Source organism: Talpa occidentalis, unplaced genomic scaffold, assembly GCF_014898055.3.
Source record: "Talpa occidentalis isolate TD23 unplaced genomic scaffold, MPIMG_talOcc4v2.1 talOcc4.17, whole genome shotgun sequence".
In the NCBI taxonomy this organism is placed as follows: domain Eukaryota; kingdom Metazoa; phylum Chordata; class Mammalia; order Eulipotyphla; family Talpidae; genus Talpa; species Talpa occidentalis.
The window spans coordinates 27,696,030-27,711,770 of NW_023601754.1; the positions used below are offsets into that span (position 1 = coordinate 27,696,030).

The 15,741-nt window shown below is 46.4% G+C and overlaps 1 protein-coding gene across 5 annotated transcripts in view; it reads right to left on the bottom strand.

Moving 5' to 3' along the window:
• The window catches only part of ANKRD27 (ankyrin repeat domain 27), a 52,007-nt gene that overhangs the window by 31,728 nt on the left and 4,538 nt on the right, over positions 1–15,741 (bottom strand). For all 5 annotated transcript variants that reach the window (XM_054697058.1, XM_037516361.2, XM_037516362.2 and 2 more), the window contains exons 2-8: positions 10,865–10,996; positions 3,707–3,817; positions 1,594–1,750; positions 754–908; positions 287–346; positions 149–202; positions 1–66 (exon numbers count right to left, since the gene is read on the bottom strand). In XM_054697058.1, the coding sequence (XP_054553033.1) occupies positions 1–66; positions 149–202; positions 287–346; positions 754–908; positions 1,594–1,750; positions 3,707–3,817; positions 10,865–10,966 (705 nt within the window). In that variant the 5' untranslated portion in view covers positions 10,967–10,996. The remainder of the gene's footprint in view (positions 67–148; positions 203–286; positions 347–753; positions 909–1,593; positions 1,751–3,706; positions 3,818–10,864; positions 10,997–15,741) is intronic.

The window sequence follows — 15,741 nt, forward strand, 5'->3', positions numbered from 1 at the left end:
CTCACTCGCCTCCATGGTCCCCACATACTTAAAGACCAGATCGTAAATATCGTGATGGACGTACATCTGTGAAATCAACAGAGCCCAGTTCAGCTGAGGAGCCAGGGGACAGGGAAGCCCGCCCGCCGCCAGTCCCTCGCGGCCTGACCTCTACAGCCTGCTTCATCAGGTTCATCTGGGCCTCCTGCTTGGCAAGCATTTTCTAGAGGACAGAAAAGCATGGTTAAAGAGCGCATGTCTGCGCCTGGGCAAGCTGCAATTCTCTTTGGCAAGTCTGGCTGCTCACCAGGTGAGAGTCCCTCAGGAGCTGCTGCAGGCATTTGGTGTAAAGGGCGTTCACCGAGTCCTGGGCAACACAGAGCAGACAGGTCATGCTTGCCAGTGGAGGATGCATCCCAGGGCGAGGGCAACATCTCACCAAATGTATGTCCTGGGGCACAAGCTTGGGGGGCGCTAATGAAAGCTTACCAAATCAATGAGGAGGCGTCTTTCCAACTTTTTTTTTAAGGTATATAGACATTAAAGGTACGGAAAAAAAATTCCTTCCCCTTGGGGTTGACATAGATAATGACACTCATTTTTACACGTTGCCACAATTTGCAAATTTTCCACCATGACTTACGCTACTTTTATAGCTAGAAAGAGATATTTAAATAAGACTTCCAACAGTGGGGGCAGCAAAATTTCAGAGTGAACAGAGCGGGATCCCGTGCTCTGAATTGGCCTGTGACAGAGAAAAACATGGCTACTGACTATGTGCTGACGGAGGCTCTTTCTTTCACATTCCCTGAACGTTCGCTGGAAAGAGGCGATGTTCCTGTCAAATCTCTCTGCATGTCTTCCCAAAAACTCTCTCACATCTTCAATGGTTTTCAGGGAAAAGGGATCTGAGGGTGTGGAAGGTTCTTCTGAAAAAGAGACAGAGGATCAGGCTGGCTGAAGCCTTCACAGTTTCCCAGTGAGGGAGTGCCACAGCCTCTGTTCTACTCCCACAGGACCTCACTTTAACATATTGCCTCAGAGCAGCCCAGTTACAGACCCCGGACCCTGGACCAGGATCCAGAGAGCCTAGTTCTCATGAAGCCTTTTCCAAGGACAAAATCAGATTATCTGGGACTATGGGCATGACCTGTGAGGCTCTCATTTAAACATTCCTGTTTTTCTCGACAGTAAAAGCATCAGGGTGTATTTGGTACATTAATCGTTATCTCAAGTTCCTGGAGCAATCAAAAGTGAGCAAAAACAATGAGACCTCAAAGCAGCAGTGAGGCTGGGATGGGACTGATGCTCTATGAGCTGGCCCTAATCCGAGGCCAGGAGACAAGCCAGGGCTGCCACTGCACAACTCCAGGGGGTGACATTCACAAGGAAGTGCCTCCCGGAATTGTGTAGTGCCCAAGATGTGCAAACCCACACAGTAGCCCCTGCCCCGCCTCTCTTTAGCCCAGGAGACTTTGTTGGACTGCAAACAGTGATGCAGCTTTCCAGTGGGTTCCTGAGCATTTTATGGGAGGTTTGGGGCAGTTATGTCAGAAGGAAGTTCAACAGATACATTTCTCTAAACCAGGAGAAAGGGGCTTTCTCCCAGAGTACCTGAACTCTCTCTCTTCTCCAGAGGGTGGGCTATGCACAGTATGCTGAAGCTTTCTTCTTTTTCATTGTAGAAAGTTTCTTCAAAGAGGATAGGCACTGAGAGCAGACAGGCGAAACCAGCTCCTAACTTAATCCTGTTTCCCTGTATAAAGACATCCTGGAACAACAGATTGGGCGCTGCATCAGCAGCTGGGGGTGACCGTGAGCCCCTTGCCTGGCCACCAATATGAAATTCACCCACCCTGCCTGCCTTCAGCCAATGTGGGTGTGGGGACACAGGCCCTCTCCTGCCTTGCTTTTTGTTTCTACCATGTTTTCTTTCCTCTTTGGTAGCCCCAGCAGTGGCCTGACCTATTTTTAATGTCACAATGGAAAATACATTAAACCGTTTCTTAAAGTAGAAGGAAACCTGTGCCCTCTGGAAAAGAAAAAGCTAGAAGGCTCTTCTGTCTAAACAACCTCAGAGATCAAAATGATTGGGTGCTGCCACACACATGGGGCTTGAGAATGCACCCTGGTCCTCTCCACAGCTGGGTGCCGGGCAGACCAGCCCTGATAAGCCTGATGCCTCATCCCCAAAGAGGATCCAGAAACTAACAAGTGTCCGGCAGTGGTGGTGAGCAGATCCCCATCAGGACAACAGCAGAGGCCCTGGAGCCACGAGGCTGCTGACCCTCTCAACACCCCCACCCCGAGTGAGTAACTGGTAACCCTGTGGCCCATCCCTCCTCTCCCTCACACAGTGCCCACAGATTTCAGCTGTCAAGTGCAAGAGGGACAGCAGCACCATAGCCCCAACACCACTGAGAAGGGCAATGTGGCCTTGCTTCCCTGCCATGGGTAGGTAGGGGGCTGGCTCTCACTAGGAAGGTCCCCCTTGGGACCCACTTGCTTCCACTTACAAGAGAAGAGCAGGCACAGCCCCAAGTTAACAATGCCCAGGGCGACACCATGCCCTGCCTGATGTGACACGGTTAAAAAGATGAGACACCCTCGAGGTATTGTGTCACCTAATCATGAGGAAATGTGGGGAAACCCACATTCAGGGAGCCTCCAGCAAAACAAAAATGGTGACCCCGTGAACGACAAAGCAAGAAACTAGAGTCTCACAGCCCAATGCACTGTGCGAGTCCACACCTGAGGGGAAAAAAACAACATTTTGGGGCTCAAGCAGGTACTAGGAGTGTAACGGGCACCCTGCACATGTGGTGGGTGCTGGGGATCAGCATTCTACCCACGTTAAACCTCTGGAGGGTCTCTGTGCTGCTGTCGGGGAGGAGACACACAGTGCTGTGTTTCTGGGGTAGAGAGACATGGTATCTGCAACCTACTCTCTGAAAAGAAGTTTATTATTTATTTAGGTACATAGGAGAAACAGAAAACAAATGTGCAGAAATTAAGCAGTTGACCAATCCGGGGCAAAGTGAGTTCTTTCAATGACAAATCAGGAACTTAGGTTTGGAACTATTTCAAAACATTTTTTAAAAAATTAAGAATTCAGGGCCTCCCTGGTTACGCAGGGGTTAAAGACAGCGCTATCAAACTATGGCCAGCCACCGCAGCACAGGTTCAATTCCTGGCTGGCCAGGGAGCAACCCAGATGGCGCAGCAGACCTCTCCTGTCTTGCCTGCTGCTCCCCTCAGCAGCATATTTTGATAGCTCTGCCTGTTCTGCTCCCCATTCTCTCTGGTGAATACTCTCACCCCCTGCACCTCTGGCTTGAACACCAGTTCTTGTATGCATAAATAAATAAATTGTTAAAAAATAATAAAAATAAAAATTAAGAATTCACCCCTGATGTCCAAATTTGTGTCTAAGACACTAATTATCACTGAAGGACATGGGGATAAAAGAGCTCATCTACCAGTCGAGGTATTCCAGGGACTCCCCAACTCACCAGCAGAAGCCCCGGCTGAGTGAATAATGCACCCCCTCACACCGAGCTGCAGCCTGGACCCTGCTCACACAGCCACTCCTCAGAGGCAGACCCCCACCCCCCCACTCCATGAGCTGCTGTGTGCATGTCCAACCATCTTGGAACACTGATGTGAGAGGCCCTCCCCACCATACACACAAGTGAGCGACCCTGGCTGACCCACAGGAGACAGATACCTTTCCATTCAGGGTCTGAAAATGTTCTTCCACTGGTATCAAAATATAGGACTCAAACTGGCAAGTAGACTGCACATTGCTGGACAGGCTTCCTCTGCAGGGCACTAAGACCTGGGGAGAAATAAAAGGGTGAGCCTGGAGACTCCGGCAAAACCAGATGGATCCAAAAATGCACTGCTTGGAAGTGCGGAGACCCACATGGAGAAGGCAGGGAGAAGGCCGCCGTCCTTGGACAGAGCTCCCACCCCAGGCTGACTGAGGATGGGGGGGCCCTCTTGGAGCACTGCACACAGGCAGCTCATGGCCACTACCATGGGCTCCCCCCCCAGAACTAATGCCCCCCTCTACCCACAGCAGGCTCAGGATGAAGAAAGGATAGTGTGTTAAGTACAGGATGGTGAAACTGAGAAGCCCACGTAACCCCACAGCCCGAATGATCAACACTGCACTGAGGCACGTTTCCTTCCCATCTCTTTCCTATGCTTTTTTTTCTTCTAAGCCTAACTGTGGTCATAGTTTGGAAAGATGCAATGAAAATAACAGATGGCTGCCGCCACCACCAGAGATTTCTTAGGGTGCCAGACTCTCTCCAAGGCAGGCTCAATCTGAAACATGAGTTTTGGTCCAACTGTGGCCACCACAAATATCAGGCCTCTGCTTTTGAGCTCAAAGCAGCGTGGGCAGGACTCAGCACCCACACCACCTCTGTCCTGGCACAGGGACCCAGGTCTAGAAGGAGCCCCTCAAGTGCACCTGCCAAGGAGATGAACAGGGTGGAGTCCCTTGGAGCCCTGTGTGCTCAAGTGAATGCTTGGGCTCCCCTCCTGGGCTCAGCTTCCCAGGGACTGCAGTGGGCGCACTGTTCACAGAGCGCCGCCAGACGCACCTGACACACGCTACCCGTTGACACAGACCCTCAATGGGCACAGCTCACATTCTGAGAAAAGGTGGCCCTTTTCCTGCATCTCTCTGAGCAGTGAAAGCAGCATAAGCCCCAGGGCTCAGCCAGTGGTCCTCAGAGCTAAGCAAAGTATCCAGACAGAGCTCACTCCATCAGACAACCACCCTTTGGAGAGCTGACTCCAGCCAGAGGCAGAAACATAAAGCACCTCTCGGGCCCCTCCAAAGAGAAGAATGTCCCAAAGGGTAAACTAAAAGCCACTCAGCTACAGGGAACACCGTAGAACACAGCAGAGTGAAGGTTCACATGAACCAACACGAAGCTTGAGAAAAACGAACAGAATCAGCTCGTTTAGCGCTCGGGCCCTGACCAAACACCGTGGCCACCAGAGGAGTGCCTGATGGAGCGGAAGGCTGCCGCCCCCATTCCACAGTTACTGGAAGGCCCTGTGGCCTCTATGGGGACAGCACCCACATTTCAGCAGTGGCGGGCTGGAGGTAAGGTGGACAGTGAGGAGCTTGTCCTCCGAACACTAAAGTGGATGGGTGTGCAGTGGCTACCCGCACTCCCACAAACAGGTGCGAACAACTGTAGACAGTCTGTGTTGTTCCTGCAGTCTCTAATAGCAAGAAGAGGTGACGACTTAGCAATGTCCTCTTCCACAGACTTGTGGAAGTCTGAGCAATGGCTGCCATTTCCAGAGCATTCTTACATGTGGGATGCGTGCCGAGTGGTTCATATGCTGTCACCTCTGTAAATCCCCACTGTGCAGGCCCAGAAACAGAGACTCAAGGGAGTCAACAACTCATCCAGCTGGGAGGGGCAGAGCCACCCTCCTGACAGCTGGCCTGTCTAGCCACCTTCTGGAACCAGGGAGGGAAGCCTCCTTTGCAGAGACACTCAAGACTCTCTTTGGAGCCCTGGGGAGCACTTGTCATCAGGAGCTTTCTCAGGTGGCTGGGAAGAGCAGCTCACCTCTCTCCACACAGAGGGAAACACAAACTCCTCAAGCAGGAGAGTCAGTCAAAAATATCCTAAGCCTGAACTCCCAACTGGGTCTGTGGCTCGGTGTGGCTGCCCAGCGCCAGGAGAGATCAAGTCCCTGAGGTTTCTACTGCTCCACCTCACACCATTGCTAAGTCAAAAAAACTGTACATCAGGGGCCTCCCTGGTGGCACAAGGGGTTAAGATGCAGCAATATGAAACTACCCGCAGCCAGGAAGGTGACCCACATGGTGACTACCCGGCCAGGAAGGTGACCCACATGGTGCAGCAGACCTCTCCTGTCTCACCCGCTGCTCCCCTCAGCAGTATATTTCAGTCAGTCTGCCTGTTCTGTTCTCCACTCTGTCTCTGGTGAATCCTCTCACTCCCCACACCTCTGGCCTGTACCACAGTTCTTGTATGCATAAATAAACAAATCTTAAAAAAAAAAAAAAAACTGTACATCAGAGCACTGTAAACTGGGGATCTTCTGTATACTGTTTGGGTTTCCTTTGGATCCTGATTTGAGCAAACCAAGTATAAAACCAACCAACCACAAGATGATCTGGTAAATCTGGCAGATATTAGATATTTAACAATACCAAAGAATTAGTTATTGAGGAGTTATTTAGCTGTAATGACAGCACTGTACTGTGGATTTTGTAAAAAAGAGGCCTTGTCATTTAAAAATACATTCCTAAATATTTATAGATGGAATCACATGAATGCCTTATATAATTTTCTGGGATTGGCTTCAAAATAATCCTGTGGCTGAGGATGGATGGCACAAGAGGCAGAAGTGAGGAATGGCCAAGGATCACGCTGAGGCTGAGTGATGGATCTGAGGGGCTCATAATTCTTTTCTTTCTACTTATACATGTTTGAAATTAAGCATAATAATATTAACTTTTAATAAAGGTAAAACTAAAGAACAGGGAGGCCCTCAGGTACGAGCCTGGGGGGTTCCCGGCAGCAGAGAGCACAGAAGGAATGATCTGGAGACTGAGGGTTGGCTGCGGGCAAGGGGAGGCCGTGAAGCCCCTCTAAGGGGCTGCCCACAGTCAGAGGGACTGAGAAATGGTCCCGTGCCAGCTGCAGGGATGAAAGAGTCACCAGCCCCACTCAAGGATGAACCTCTGAGGACCAGAACTTGTGAGGTGCACAGACAACTGCACTCCAACCACCTTACAATCTATTTACCCACCTCCACTGGCACAAGCCCAATCGGCTCCTCTGCGTGTCCCCATCACGGGCACACAGTCAACACAAAATAGGTGCCCAACAATGTTTGTTACTCAAATAGGGAGGCCCAGTTTCAGGGGCCCTGTCAGTTTTCAGGCAGATAGCACTGCCTGGAGCATTTCATTACAAGCAGAATCCAGCAGTTGGCTCTCTGGCTCCAGCCATCTCCTCTGAGTGGAGATGGAGTGAGGAAGTCAGCCAGACAGGGGGACGAAGCAACCCTGAACCCTGAAACTGCCTGCAGGAAGCGGGGGCCAGTGCCGGGGGTGGGGGAGCAGGGGGTCTTTCCCAGGGAGATTCAGATGTCTTCTGAAGCAAACATTAGGAAGTTGTAACACACAGTGTAGAGTCACAGCACAGTCCATAAGTTGCGACCTATTCATTTCAAAGTTGAACAAAACTTTTTATTTCACTACCTTATTTAAAGAAATTACCATAATTAAAGAAAAACCAGTAAGAAAGCAAGAATTGTTATTAATGATACCGAGTCTAAAGCAACCCTCTGCAAATCCCCCCAGGCTGGGTGTGCAACCCACGGAACCAGTGACAACTTCTGTCCTGATACTCATTCCTCTGTCCTGCAAATGGCCTATTTCTAGAATCCCCTGAAAGCTTGCTGTGCTCCCCACTTATCTGTGGGACCCTGTAAATCCAGCGCAGTGCCTGGCACATAGTAGCTGCTCTACAAATGTTTGTGGGCTGAGTCTACACTAAACACCCTGGAACATAGGCCTCAAAGCCCTTAGTGATTTGACCAGTGATTTTTTTTGAAAGTTAGTTCTTTGGAACTTAAGAGACATGTTTCCAGACTAGCCTTCAAAAGCCTCTGTACCCTATAATTAAAGGACCACAATAAAAGGATCAAATTTAATCTCCTTTTGTAATTGTTGTTTTTCCTATAGACAAAGGGACCAACCAATCCACCTGGGGATCATGGGGGCCTCCCCCAGATGCCCCATGGACACAGCAGGCATGCAGCAGGCCCTTTGAAGCCACAGCTGCATAATCATCCAGGTGATGATAAGCACAGGGGTAACCATGACAAACAGTGTGTGGGTGTCCCAAGGACCAGGGGACACTGGAGGCATCTGCTTGGCCACAGAGGAATCCCCATCAGAGGAAGACTTGGGAAGGACACCAAAGTCAAGGAGTGGCTGGGGGCAGAGGGGTGGGGGGTAGGGACAGTCAAACTGTACCCCCAGCTGCCACCTGCCATCATGTGAGGACAGGCAGTCCATGTGCATGGCTTGTAGGGACAAGTGTAGGGGCAGAAAAAACCTTGGGGAACATTTTAAAGTGGTGATCTCACCCCTTTCAAAGCCCACTAAAAGGCTCTATTGCCCAGGGCAGATTCAAAAACAGCCAAACTAGGCCCAAGGATCAAGCCCTATGAAAAGAAATGTAGCATTTATTTGCTGAGGACACATGGATCTCTTAGAAAGTATGAGCACTCTTCCAGAAGTAATTGGAATTGTTTTCCTTCAACCAACAGGTATGCACGGAGCACTGCTCAGGAATGAGCCAGCGCCCATCACCCAGCGAAGAGAGGGCAGGAGCTGGTCATCAACATGAACCAGGCTGAGCAGCCCAGCTATCGCTGCTTCCTGCTGTTGACTTCTGCTGAGAAATGGCCTCGCTGACTCGTGCCTCCACTGAACCAAGCCCAGCAAGGCCAGAAATTCAGTGCTGCCAAACGTGGGCCTTGAACAGCTCCTCATGGTCCCATGGATGTCGGCAGGGGCTAGAGTTAGGGGCCCAGGGACTTGGGTCCACTGCGGACTTGGATCAACACAGTTTGAGAAGAATCTCCCCTTCCTTGGTATAGCCAAAACTAGTGCGCAAGACAGAAAAGTTCTTATTCAGGGCTTCACTGGTAGCACAAGGGGTTAAGTCTCAGCACTATGAAGCTATCACGCCAGCCACAGCAGCACAAGTTCAATCCCAGGGAGCTGACCCACAGGGCACAGCAGACCTCTCCTGTCTGGCCCACTGCTCCCCTCAGCAGTGTATTTTAATCGCTCCACCTGTTCTGCTCCCCACTCTGTCTCTGGTGAATACTCTCACCCTCTACACCCACTGGACCTCTGGCCTACACCCCAATTCTTGTAAGCATAAATACATAAATCTTATTTTTTAAAAAGTTCTTATTCAAAACTCTCCTTTCATTAAAGCGAGTTTATTACTGAAAAAACATCTACTGGGTGACAGAAACTATGCTCTGTGCCGGCAACAGGGTGGTGGCTGAGACAGAGATCGCCAGAGCTCACTGAGAAATAACAGCTCTCCAGTGTGTGGTATTTTTTTTAAAGCAGAAGGGAGTTACTTATGACAATATGTTCTTATCCAGACAGTATTTTTATTTTTTTATTTTTTTTAAATGCCAAATAGTTTTTTTTGTTTTTTTTTTTTAAGATTTATTTATTTTTACAAGCACTGGGTACAGTTAGAAGCATAGGAGGGTAAGAGAATTCACCAGGGCCAGAGAGGGGAGCAGAACAGGCAGATGGACTGAAAACACTGCTAAGGGGAGCAGTGGGTGTGACAGGAGAGGTCTGCACGCCATGTGGGACCCTCGCCCGGCGGCCGGGGATTGAACTGGCGCTGCAGAGGCTTCAGGCAGCTTTGCAGCCGAGCGCTCAACCGCTGCGTCACCAGGGGAGGCCCCAGGCAGTATTTTTAAATAGAAGGAAGATGGGCAAGAAATATTTCCTGTATCAGGCACAGCCCTCCCGACTAACAAGATTGCTTCTGTGTCCTAGATTATGTCTCTGTAACGCTGACCAGTTATAATCAGCGTATATTTGCCCAAAATGTTGTCACCTTTCCTACTAGCATTTAAGCTCCATGAGGGCTAAGATAATGATGCATGTTCTTTTTTTTTTTTTTTTTTGTGGGACCCTCGCCAGCGGCCAGGGAATGAACCGGCGCTGCAGAGGCTGCGGGCAGCCTCGCAGCCCAGCGCTCAACCGCTGCACCACCAGGGGAGGCCCTGCATGTTCATATTTTTTGCAGCATCCCCAGGATCAAAGACTACTTAGAGCATCATTTCACAACAAGTATGGAAGAAGAGTTGACAATGAATGTCTTTGGTAAGCTTTACGAGATGAGATTTTTATTATCTTGATAACACCTATATTTCCTAATTTTTTTTTATAATGAATTTTACGGTGTCTAAAATCCAAAGCACAAAAATCCCAGGGCACATACAGGAGTCACAACACCAATCATAAGACTTTAAGAAATCAGGCTTCTGGTGGTAGAGGGGTGTACTAAGGAAGGTGAAAGGCAGCCGGGAAGCTCAAGTTGACGTGAGCTGAAATGAGTCCTCCTTTCGTGCAACTCATCAACCACCTGACAGAACATGGGACAAGTCACGCCACTGGCACGAAGAGCAGGGATATGGGAAAGAGGCAACACACAGCAAGAAGTTCTCAAGCAGAGACCACAGAGAGAGGGCACTGGTGTCCAAGCAAGATGCCTGCTGATCTCACCAGCACCTAAAAGTGAGGGAATCTCCCTCAGGCAGCAGATGCTGTGGCCTCGCTGCCCCTGCAGGCTTTAAAATGCCTTTGACAGGTATGTATGAATGTGTCTATATGTTCCCTAATCCTAGGGAAGTGAGCATCATCCCACAGATGAGAACTCACTGTGGGCTGAACATCACTCACTGTGGGCTGAACATCATTTCTGCCCCTGAGAAGCCCTCAAGGTCAAATGGGAAACAAGCAAAACAGAGGTGAACATATACAGTGAGACCAGTGTCACCTGAAACTGAGAGTTCAGAGACAGGATTACAGTCCTGTCTGCTGCAGTCCCAGGAGGCTGCAGTCCCAGGACTGCAGTCCCAGGAGGCTTAAGCAGCTCATGACAGTCCCACTCTGCTCATTTGACAAGTTGAGCATGGTCTGGGGTCTATAACACTGAGTAGATCTGCAACTGACTGCCTCTAAACAACCAAACTCTCACATATTTCTGGCCTTGTAGGCAGTGCCAGATTCATACCTAATGGAGAAGGACCACCTTGCACTTACAATGCCATGGATTTGAGCCACCTTGCTGCATAAGTCCGGACGCCACTTCTGAAGAGCCAGATAGAAAGGGTTTTTCAGGAGATCTTCATCATACAAAGCCATATGGACTTCAGATGGGGCAAAAGGAGTCTCCTGGGATGAAAGGAAAAGGCAGTAAATGATCACTTTCAGATTTATATCCCACATAAAAGTCTTGATCTGGCAATTTCTAAAAAGCACCCCTGACATGTATGATTCTATTCTGCAGACTGTTTTTTTAGACTACAGACTTCACACTCCATCAGGAAATATCAAAGATAACCCACCAATTCCAGGATGACTCTTTTTATTGATTAAATGAATAAATTATGTGCTGAAAATCCTGTTAAATGCTAAGTCATTGTAAAAGTAGAAATGGCTATTTTTAGAACATCTTACATGACCAAAATTACGACATTTTAAAAAATATGCATACATTTTAATGAAATATTTAGGCATACAGAAAAGCATGGAGTAATAACGCAAACCTACCACCCAGAATTACCAAATTTTAACAGTTGGCCATATTTGCCATAGATTTTTCTTTGAATAAAATACATCAGAATAGATTGGGATCCACCAACTGTGCCTTTATGATCCTATTCTCTATCCCAAGCACTATCCTAAAGTTTTTCTTCCTGCCCAAATTTCTGTAACCAATCTAAAGTACTGTTTTGTGGGCTTCAAACTACATAAATGACATACAGTGAGTATTCTGAAACACACTTCTCAATCAACATTATATCTTCAAATGCACCCATGCTAATCCACTCAGCTCTCATTCATTTACTAATTCCTACTGCGTAGTATTCTTTTAATTGAACATGCCACAGTTTATTTAATATCCTGTATTAAGTTGCTACCACATTTTCAGATTTACAAACACTGTGGCAAATGAACACTCTTATACCCTTAGGTGTTTCCTGAGCAAGGAAGTAGCAACGTCCTTACTGGAGGAGCAGCAGGGTGCATCTCCTGCACCCCCAGCGGATGTGGACAATTCTTTCTACCCCCATGACAAGTACATGAGCTACTCTTCCTCACATCCTAGTCAGCACTTCTTGGTCTCATCAGATTATCTCATTTTTCTCAATCTGCCAATATAAAATAGTTTGCCTCTTTCAAATTTCATTTCTCTACTAAAATTTAAATAATTTCCTTATTTTCTATAAATTAGGTCTTCTGCCATTTTTCTGAGCTATTGGCCTTTTCCTTATAATTCATACTTTTTATATGGACAGATACTAAAAGATGTCGCAAACATCTTCCAATCTATGACTAATCTTTGCACTTTTTCAAATGAGTGTTTTCAAAAATAGAAGTGTATGGTTTTAACATAGTTGTTCTTGTCAATCTTTGCTCCAATGGTCAGTGTTTTTTGGCTCGTAGAAAATCTGCCTATCATCTGGTATGCCTCTTTGATTTCCTCTATCAAGGGATGATGTCTAATTCCCTACCCCTTGATTCTGAGTCAGTCCTGCATTTTGCTTTAGGCGAGCAACAGACACAATTTACACCCTGGGCCTCCCCGGTGGTGCACCGGGTTGAATGCCCACTGAGAAGCTGTCCACAGTGCAGGTTCGATTACTGGCCAGCCAGGGAGAAATTAACATGGTGCAGCAGACCTCTCCTGCGTTGCCTGCTGCTCCCCTCAGCAGTGTTTTTGGTCCGTCTGCCTGTTCTGCTCCCCACTCTGTCTCTGGTGAATTCTCTCACCCTCCTGAGCCTCTGGCCTGTACCCCAGTTTTGTATAAATAAATAAAAATCTTTAAAAAAAAAAAAAGAATTTACACCCTGATTTCTGAGTGCCAGTCTCAAGAGGCTCTGCAGATTCCACTCCCACTCTTTTGGTACCCTGACACCACCGTGAAGGAGCCTGAGTGATGAAAGACTGGAAAAAGAGGCCCAGAGGGCCGGGTAAGCACAGTCAACTGTCAGCTGAAGTTCAGCTAAGACCAGGATAAGAACTATCCAGCCTACCCACAGAACACTGACAAATAATAAACTGTGTTTTGTTTTGTTTTTTTTTAATTTTTTTTTAAAGATTTATTTATTTATACAAGCACTGGGTACAGTCAGAAGCGCGGGAGGGTGAGAGAGTTCACCAGAGCCAGAGCGGGGAGCAGAGCAGGCAGAAGGACCAAAGTACACTGCTGAGGGGAGCAGAGGGCGGCAGGAGAGGTCTGTGCGCCATGTGGGACCCTCCTCCGGTGGCCAGGGAGCAGCCAGGGATCGAACCGGCGCTGCAGAGGCTGCGGGCAGCTTCGCAACCCAGCACTCAACCACTGCGCCACCGGGGAGGCCCTGTGTTGTTTTTTTTTTTAAGTATCTTTTTCTTTTTTTTTCTTTTTTTTTAAAGATTGATTGATTGATTGATTTGCTAAATTTTGGGCTGGTTTGTTATGATTTATGTAGCAAAGGCTAATTGAAACACATTCTTTTCCACTCCAAAACCATAAAAATATTCCATAATTTCTACATATCTCAAAGTTTTTCATTTTTTACTTCTTCATCTAATGTTTACATATACTATAAATCAGGCAACTAATTTTATTTTTTTCTGTTTGGTGAGTTGTCTAATCTGTTTGGGCTCTGTAACAAAATACCAGACTAGATAGTATAAACAACAAACATTAACATCTCACAGTTCTGGAGGTTGAGAAGATAAAGATCAAGGTGTAGGCAGATCTGGTTCTTGATGAGGGCCTGCTTCCTAATTTACAGATAACCATTTTCTTGCTACATCCTGATGGCATAGAGAGTTCTCCTTTTTCTTCCCCTTTTTTATAATGGCATTAATTTAATCAGGAGGGCCTCACACTCAGGATGAATCTAATCTAAATTAGCTCCCAAAAATCTCACCTCCATATACCATTAGGTTCAGGATTAGGCTTCACTGAACGTTGTGTGTATGGGGTGGGAAAGTGAGGGGGAGGAGGAGAGGACACAAACATTCAGTCCATAGCATAAGCCAAATCATTTTTTTTAAGTCTATCCTTTTCACACCTAGCTAATACTGCTACCTTTGTCATATTCCAAGTCCCTGCATGTTTGGGCTATTTCTGGCATCTACTGTTTCAGTGGCCTCAATAAGAGCTATCCAACATACATCTGTAAGAAATGTAATTACATATATTATGTAGCTTTTACTTATCTATTAGTAACATTAAAAATTAAACAAGTGACATTTTTAGTAACTTTGTGTTTATTTTAACAGTATCCCAAATATTTTAACATGAGTATTTTAAAGTTACTAATAACATAGTTTGCATTTTTAATATGTAGACTACTATTTTATATGACTACAGTTTGAAAATAAGCATTGATATTCTGTAGAGTAAGTACTCCCCTATCTTGTTCTTAGAAATTGTCTGGTTATTCCTAATTCTTTACAATATTAGATGCATTAGAATCAACAACTCCACAAAAAATTCTGTTGAGAGTGTTTATGGAATGGAGAGTCAATGTCTTTATAGCAAACATTATCCATGAACATGGTATGCCCCTCTATGTACATCTTCTATATCTTCCAATTAAATTTTCTCCACAAAGATCATGAACCATATACTTTTATTACAGTATTTGTATTTTCTGCATAGATTTTACTACTGCTGTGAAGGGGCCTCCATTGCCCCAGTGGGCTTCTCTTACCACTCACAGAGTGATCTATCAGAGAGAAATACAAAAACTAGGTACAGAAAAGATTTCAGAGTTCTAGTCATGTCATTCCACCTCTCTGAGTCTCTATCACAGTCTGTGCAATGGGAACTATTAATACCTGTTTGCACAACTTCCTTTTACATGCCACCCTCATTATTTTTACCATAGTGCATTCCAGTGTGCCACCAGCAACTGCAAGCCTACATGGTGCCTTTGTGAGAATTAGAAAAAGCATCCCATTTCCCCAGTGGATGCAGCACTGTGCTAGTGCACATGGAATGATAAGCTCATAGGTTATATATGGGTCCATACACTCTCCACCCCTGCACAGTGAATAATCTGCACAATTGTACGTGTCAGTTCTATTCCTAGTGTTTTCCCTTTAAACGCCTACTCCCTTTTAAAATGTATTTTTTAAAAGCCATTATTACTTTAGATGGAAAAATGGTACCGCTTCCCATAAAGTGAAGATAATCATAATTTTTTAATTATAAAAACTATTGGCATTATTTAAAATCTTGCTAGATACTACTGCTTGCCAAAGGTTCTAACCTTGAGCTTAAAGCCTCTTCTTTTCATTGAAAAGAGAAAATCAGCAGCTGTTAAAGAGCATCAAGTGAATATATTCTTGATACAGAGGAGTGAGAAATGAATGAAAAACTGAATTACTTTATATCTAATAATATTCCATGATAACAACAGCCATTTGAGAGCAAATGTAGATCAGACACTGTGATAATGTCTATGCATCCCTATCCCATTTTAACGCTCATAATACCTATAGGTAACTAACTATAACTAATGCTCACAATAACTACAGTAATCATTAACCCTCATGTCACTGATAAAGAAACTGAGGCTCAGTTAGGTGACTCAGTTAGGTGATATCAAAGTTTATTCTAAAATCCATCCCTGTAACCACTACACCCATCATGTAAAATAAATATGCCTGGCTTGGAGGATATTTCATGAGCCACAGACAGACAGGAGTCATACTTCATTTTCCTCAAAGGTCCCCATGACAAAAAGCCGCACAACTCCCACAATGAATTCCCTCAGTCTGGTCTTGCCAGAGCTGTCTTGGCTACTACCCTTCCTGGGGACTACCTGAAGGAGGTCCCTGAGCTCCCTGCCAATCCTCTTAGGGAGAAGAGGCCAGCATAAAAATGGCTAAGTAGAACTCTTTCCTTGGCTCCAGA